The sequence below is a fragment of the Apium graveolens genome, chromosome 7 (assembly GCF_009905375.1).
Source record: "Apium graveolens cultivar Ventura chromosome 7, ASM990537v1, whole genome shotgun sequence".
In the NCBI taxonomy this organism is placed as follows: Eukaryota; Viridiplantae; Streptophyta; class Magnoliopsida; order Apiales; family Apiaceae; genus Apium; species Apium graveolens.
Window position 1 is genome coordinate 75,339,131 of NC_133653.1, and position 8,445 is coordinate 75,347,575.

Below are 8,445 nucleotides of genomic sequence, written 5' to 3' on the forward strand. Positions count from 1 at the left end.
TCTACCCGTTATACTGTTGTTGTGATGTAAATATATGTATATGCATTATCTTGTGATAAGTACATGATTGTTATTAGCAAATCTTGCGATATATTGGAGCATGTGATATGGTATATATGCATGTCTGTTTCGTAATCTTGATATCTAATTGTTGATTCAATTGCTTATAAGTTGCATAATACCTATGCTAGAGATAAGCAGTAGTTGCGTATACCCTTAGTATTGGGGACCCAAAGGTGAACATTTTCTAAACCGGGAGTCGATGTTCCCGAGTATAATATATATATATATATAGTTTTCAAAATGATTAATCGAATAAGGTTTATTCGATAACTTTATTTTATTTAATGAATATTATTTTGAATATTCATTTGAGGACTTATGACTCTGCTTATTTATTAAATAATATTCTTTATTTTATTAAAGAATAATGTTTCGATAATCAAACTTATTTTTGATTATTCAAATAAAGGTCGTACTTTCGTATAAGTATATCTTTTGTTATTTATTATTCATTTCAAGTATAAGTTTTAAAACTTTTACTTCAATTATTTTTATAAGGATTATCCTTATGGGAATATTATTTAAATAATATTCAGATATTTTCTAACATATCGGGACTGATTTATTTTATTAAATCAGCATTACTCCAAACATTCTCAAAAATGTTTTCGAGTCTTCAAAATAATTTTAAAAGTTAGAGCGGATCCCAAAACTCGTTTTCAAATTTAAGATCTTCCTTTCGAAGGGGACTTGAATACTCGCTCAAAAATCTAAGGAATCTGGCTATGTGGTGTATTTTATATTCGCAACGTGGTTGCTGTTTTGAGAAAGCAATTTGATTACTTGCCCAATGTTCGGGAAGTAAGTCCATCTAATTGAGTCGGCATAAGCGACAGGCCGGGGTACGGTCTATGAAGGTGTAAGAGGCTGGGTGACAGTCCATCCATGCGTGAGTGGCTAGGCAACGGTCTAGCGCAATGTCCTAATGCGGCCAGGGTGATGACCGGCGAGGAATTCATCCATCTACAGTAGAAAAGGTTACTTATTGGTATCTTTTCCTGATCAGCAAGATATCGGGTTTATGCCAAAATTCTTTTCTTTCCAAATTCATTGGATATTGCAACTCTGTTCATACTTTACATGACAGAGGTTTTCAGGAAATGTGTGAGAGATATATATGGATATATCTATATCGGGACTTAATGAAGTATCTCGTAACTTCATTTCATTCAATAATATTTCAAAGATTGAATCTATTCAAGTCTTATCTTGTAGTCTCATCTGTGTGATTAACTTTTGAAACTAATTATAACTTGAACGGTGGTAGTTCAAGTAGTGTTCGGAAAAGATATAAGTATATGGAAGTATCTTGTAACTTCATCTTTTCAACTTATATCTAGTAAATGATTATGTTATGCATGACAAAGATTTTCAGAAAAATGTTGAGACAAGGTTAGATATATGAGATCACCTTGCAACGATATTTTATACAGTTATAAACGGGAACTCTGTGTATATTATACATGTCAGAGGATTTCAAAGATTTGAGAAGTATATATGTATACTGAATATTATGCGACTTCGTCGCATTAAAATAGCAAACTTGGTTCATTTCTTCTTGACCAAGACTTTCATGAGTACTATGAGAATGCTCATATATTGTTAATTATAATACATATTATTTCAGTGGGCTTGTTGCTCACCCTTGCTTTCTTCTTTCATCACACAACAACAGATAGACAAGATGAACAGGATCAAGCTCCCAATTCGCGAGCGGATAGGAAACGTTCCACAGTTTCCTGTAGGCGTTGATGCCATTGTAGCTGAGGTAGGGTCTACCAATAGGCTAGGCTTTCAACTTTTGATGTACCAGACTTATGTATATTTATGAATTGTAATAATGGTAAAGAATATGTAAATTTATTCAGAAACCCTTTTAAGGTGTAATGACTTATAATTGTGGAATAAAATGACTTGTGTTATTGTTTGGTATTCATCTCTGAGACTATAACTTGTGGTGTGTGTGTATATTGTGGGGTCACAGTACGCAGTAGTTGGTTGATTATTAAGATTAAGTATTATTAAGGGAAATGGAACTCGTGACAACCCGGATCCCCGACCCCGGATTTGGGGGTGTTACACTTCGTAAGATGAACAACACTCTGACTGTCACTATACAAAGCACTATCCGCCTGTTTCTTGCCCAACTCGAGAAAATTTTTCAACCAAATCATCTCCCTGCTAGCTTTAGAGATATCCATATATTATGCTTCTGTGGTTGAAAGAGCAACACTCTTTGAAGTAGAGACATCCAACTAATTGAGGTTCCACCCAAAATGAAAATATAACCCACTGTACTTTTCCTTGTATCCAAACATCCACCCAAATATACATCAGAGAACCCTTCCAAGATAACATCTTTCTTACTGAAACATAGTGCAACCTTGGATGTGCCTTTCAAGTACGTAGTGCAACAACCGCCTGACTGCTTCTTAATGCTCTCTTCCTGGATTAGACATAAATATGCTAACAACTCCCACTTAATGAGAAATATCTGTCCTTGTACACACCATAGCATACATTAAACTGTCAACTATAGATGCATAAGGAACTTTAGCCATATCTTTCTTGCCTTCATCCGTTTTATGTGATTGCTTCTTTGTGAGATTAAAGTGACTCGCCAACGGTGTCCTTCTGGTCTTCGCATTCTAGACACTGAATTTCTGCAACAATTTCTCAACATACTTCTCTTGAGATAATTTTAAAGTACCTTCAGCTCTATCCCTTATGATGCTCATACCATGTATCTGTTTTACTGCACCCATATCCTTCATCTCAAACTCCCCAGACATCTGTCTCTTTAACCTGTTAATTTTCCTCATGTTTGATCCTTTTATCAACATGTCATCAATATACAACAATAATATGATATAAATCAAACTATTTAAAATAACAACAATGATCCATAACACTCCTCGTGTACCCATTCTTCATCATAAAGTTGTCAAACTTCAAGTACCATTGTCTTGGTGCTTTCTTTAACATACAAGCTTTTTATAAGATTACAAACAAGGTTTTCTTTCCAAGCTACCTGAAATCCCTCTGGCTGAACCATGTAGATGTCTTCCTCAAGATCACCATGTAAGAACGCGGTCTTAACATCTAGTTGTTCTAGATGTAACTCCTCTATAGCCACAATACTTAGCACAATTCTAACTGTAGTCATCTTAAACGGGAGAAAATATATCAGTATAGTCAATACCCTTTTCCTGTTGATAACCCTTGACTACTAACCTCACCTTGTATCTCTTACTACCATCATATTCTTCTTTTATCCTGAACACCCACTTATTCTATAAAGCCTTTTTTATTGCTGGTAACTCTGTTAAAGACCAAGTCCCATTCTTCTCAAGAGAACCCATCTCCTCATCCATGGCTGATTTCCACTGAACTAAATCATCCACTTGTACTTCCTCTGAATAACACTGAGGCTCCCCATCCTCGATCAATAACATATAATATGTTGAAGGAGAATATCTTTGTGGTGGCCTCACATTTCTGCTAGATTTTCTTACCTCGGTCTGTAGAGTTATGAAACCTTGTCATCAACATTCTACGAACTCCCACTATTTCCGGCAAGATCTGTTTCTGTAATATCTTCAAGCACTGCTTTCTCTTTCTCAGGTTGTTCATTTGTAAACTCAGAATCTAATACAAGTTTATCCTTATACACTGCATTCTCTTTAAAAGTAACATCTCTACTTCTAACGACCTTCTTAGTCAGTTAATCCCAGAAATAGTAACCCATATCATTTGAGCAATAACCAATAAAGATATACTTCTTTTCTTTCGGATCAAGATTGTCCCTGTTGAAATCTTTAACACGCATATAAGAAACACAACCAAAAACTCGCAAGTGTGAAAGATTTACCTTTTTTCTTGCCACTCTTATTCAGGAATCTTAAACCCCAAAGGACTTGAAAGTCCTCTATTTATGAGATACGCTGATGTGCTAACTGCATCTACCTAAAACATCTTTGGCAACCCTGCATATAATCTCATACTATTTTCCCTCTCATTCAAAGTTCTATTCATGTGCTCCATAACACCATTCTTTTGTGGTGTCTCTGGAATAGTTTTAATCATTCCAATCCCAAATTCTGCGCAATAGCTTTTAAACTCATCATTACTGTATTCACCTCTATTATCGAACATCAAACTCTTTACCTTTAAATCAGTATGATTTTCAACTTCATTCTTCCACTTCTTGAAAGTGACAAACACATCTAATTTATTCATCAAAAAATAAACCCATACCTTTCTAGTGGAATCATCAATGAAAGTGACATAGTAGCGAGATTCGCCCAATGACGCAACTGTTGTTGGACCATATACATCTGTATGAACTAGCTCTAACTTCTTAGCCTTGGGGGTCCTCCCTGATTTTGAAAAAGTAACACATTTCTGCTTTCCAAGAACACATGGCTCATATAATCCAACTTCCACATTCTTCAACTCTGGAATCTTCCCCTTCGAAGTTAACAGCTTCATACCCTTTTCACTCATATGACCAAGCCTTTGGTGCCACAAAGTTGAAGACTCAATCTCATCATCATTTGCATTTGCTTCATAGCTAGATTGTTCAACAATGTACAAAGTCCTATTTTTCTCTCCACGAGCAATAACTAGATTCCCCTTTATAACCTTCCACTGTCCGTCTACGAAAGTAACTCGAAACCCTTCCTTATCTAACCGACCTATAGATAACAACATCTTCTTCAATCCAAGAATGTACCTTACATCTTTCAACGTCCAGCTAATTCCCAGAGAGGTTCTGAGATTAATATCTCCCATGCCCGCAATATCCAAAGTCTCATCATCTGCAAGACGAACTTTACCAAAATTTCCAACTCTGAAATTTAACATTAAATCCTTGTAAGGGGTAGCATGGAATGATGCACCAGAATCCATAACCCATGATTCAACTGAACATTTAACACAACAAATCAAAGCATCACCATCCACCACTTCTTCAACTACGTTAGCTGAATTATCCTCTTTACTCTTTCCTTTAGGAGCTGCGGGAGCCGTGCACTGATTCCTGAAGTGACCCTTCTTCTGAAAATTCCAACAAACAATATCCTTGTTGTAACACCCCCAGATCCGGGGCGGGGATCCGGGTCGTCACGGTCTTTCTTTCCACAATATCACTTAACTTAATTAATAATAAATAACCTCATGTTGTGACCCCACAATAACACACACCACAACACGTTATAGTCTCAGAGATGAAATTGAAATAAGTACAAGTCCTTGAATCCACAATTTAAAAGTTATTACAACCCAAAATGATTACTTGATAAGTTTACAGTTAATTGCCATTATCTGCCACAAGTTATAATTATACATAATTGATTCCCAAAAGTAGAATGCCTGATCTACAAATAGATCTACCTCTGCAGCTATAGCAGCTACTATATCAACGGGAAGACGCGGGACGCTTTCCACGTGCTTGCGCTGGGTCTGCTTGTGTCTGGCCATCTTTCCTAACTATTGTTGTGTGATGAAGAAATGAAGCAAGAGTGAGCATTATAGCTCGCAAGATAATATATAGCGTAAACAATAATGCAAGTATCTAAATGGATAACTTATTAGAATCCTTTATCAAGTGTAAGGTAATTACTTACTGGATATAAGATTAAAGGAAGATAAAGTTACCAATTACTTCACTATACTTATACCATTTTTAGAAAACTACTTGAACTACCACTGTTCAAAGTATAATAGGTTTCAAAAGGTCATCCCATAGATGAGACATCAAGTTAATACTTGAATAGATTCAATCTTTGAAATATTATTGAATGAAATGAAGTTACGAGATACTTTATTTAGTCCCGATATATATCCACATATATATCTCTTATACATTTCTTGGAAACCTCTGTCATGTAAAGTGTGAACAGAGTTTTTAATATCCAATGAATTTTGGAAAGGAAAAGAATTTTGGCATAAACCCGATATCTTGCTGATCAGGCAAAGATACCAATAAGTAACCTTTTCTACTAGTAGATGGACGAATTCCCCACTGGTTATCACCATGGCCGCAATAGGACCTTATGATGGACTGCCACTCAGCCCCTTACGCATTTGATGGACTCCCACTGGGCCACTTACACTTTCATGGACGCCCACTGAGCTCATGTTGCTTATGCCGACTCAATAGATGGACTTACTTCCCGAACGTTGGGTAAGTAATCAATTCATTTATCAAAACAACAACCTTGTTGCGAATATAAAATACACCACAGAGCCGGATCCCTCAGGTTTTAAGCGAGTATTTAAATCCCCTTTGAAAGGAAGATCTTAAATATAAAAATGAATTTTGGGATCCGCCCTAACTTTTAAAATTATTTTGAAGACTCGAAAACATTTTTAAGAATGTTTGGAGTACTGTTGATTTATTAAAATAAATCAGTCCCAATATATTAGAAAATATCTGAATATTATTATTTAAATAATATTCCCATAAAGAATAATCTTTATAAAAATAATAGAAGTAGAAGTTTTAAACTCATACTTGAAATGAATATTAAATAACCAAAGATATACTTATACGAAAGTACTATCTTTACTTGAATAATCGAAAATAAGTTTGATTATCGAAACATTATTCTTTAATAAAATAAAGAATATTATTTAGTAAATAATCGGAGTCATAAGTCCTCGAATGAATATTCAAAATAATATTCATTAAATAGAATAAATGAAGTCATAAGGCCTCGAATGAATATTCAAAGTATTATTCATTAATAAAAATAAAGTTATCGAATAAATCTTATTCGATTAATAGTTTTGAAAACTATATCTATACATATATAATATATATATATATATAATATACTCGGGAACATCGACTCCCGGTTTTAGAAAATGTTCGCCTTTGGGTCCCCTATACTAAGGGTATACGCAACTACTGCTTATCTCTAGCATAGGTATTATGCAATTATAAGCATTAAAATCAACAGATAGATATCAAGATTACGAAACAGACATGCATATAAACCATATCAGCATGCTCCAATATATCGCAAGATTTGCTAATTAACCATCATGCATCTATCACAAGATAATGCATATACATGTATACATCACAACAACAGTATAAAGGGTAGAAAACTTGCCTGAGCGACTGGGGGTGGTAAAAGTCCTGGGATGAGTCTGGTAACCTATAAACCACATATAAGTTGGAATTAAACCAAAGTCGCTTAAGAATCTATACTTTAACCAATTAGACCCTAACGTTCGCTTTTGCGCTTAACGATTCACTTAAGTCGCTCAAGTACCCTCGACTCCACCATTTTTAATAAATTAACCATTAAGATTTTTAAGGCGATTCTTTCGCGAGTACCCTACCAACTGCCTAATCCACTTTACATAATTGTTTCATACTCCAATTAGTCATTTTAAGGGCCTTAACCAAGGTTTCAAAGTAAGGCGAGGGGTAATGGTTCGGTCGCGAAACGTCGTTACTTAAAACGATCGTTTCTCCTAGACCGTACATTGGATTCAAGCGAACCACATATCAAAACGAAGCTCGTAACATGAACTATCTAATCATGGCAATGGTCAAAACCTAACAGTGAGTTCACGGGTCCTGATGTTAAGAACAAAAATAGTCTAAAGTAAATCGGGCATTACGACGGCTATGTTTACGCGATTACCAAATTTAAACCATTCCAATCAATTCACAATTCAACCCACAATCACCACTACAACCAAACTTCATCCATTCTTTACTACAACAACCCCAACAACTCAATACTTCCAATTTATACTACTTCTCAATCATGAACTAAGAGCTTACTTAAGTTTATTAACTAATCATCAAGATTTACAACTCCAAAAACATCACAAAACTAACCAATCTCTAAATATTCAATAATTATGACTCTCATGAACTATAATACTCATAATAAGCTCTTAACATTCAATAACAATGCTAGGTTAAGAGATTATACCTTCCTTGTGAGTAGGAGTAACTAATGAGCTTGAAACAACCTTGGAAAATCCTTACTAAAGTTTTATCTAAACAAAAACACATGATCAAAATTTCAAGTTCTTGAAAAACACTATTCACTCTCTTCTTCCATGAATTATAGGAAGAGATTGTGAAGGAATTTGAAGCTTAAACTTATAGCATATCTATATCTATGTACAAGGAACCTTAGATAATTACCTCACTAATTAACAAAGCTTGGAACTTGGATTTGAGTTTTTTCTTCCTTTGAAATGGACAAAGGCCGAGAGCTTCTTGTTGGAAATGAAGGTCTACTTTGTATTTTTTGTTATGAATTGTTTTGCTTGGTTGTTTTGCCTCTTGTTTTGCTTAATTACCTTTTAACCATGGTAAATTTTGTGTGGTTTATAATCAACCAACACTTC

The 8,445-nt window shown here is 34.8% G+C and overlaps 1 protein-coding gene across 1 annotated transcript; it reads right to left on the reverse strand.

Moving 5' to 3' along the window:
• Positions 1-2,233: 2,233 nt before the first annotated feature.
• On the reverse strand, positions 2,234-2,885 carry LOC141673757 (uncharacterized). Its single transcript, XM_074480499.1, has 2 exons — positions 2,774-2,885; positions 2,234-2,562 (listed from the first exon to the last, which is right to left on the reverse strand). The coding sequence occupies exons 1-2, from the start codon at positions 2,883-2,885 to the stop codon at positions 2,234-2,236; spliced, it is 441 nt and encodes a 146-aa protein (XP_074336600.1).
• Positions 2,886-8,445: the final 5,560 nt, after the last annotated feature.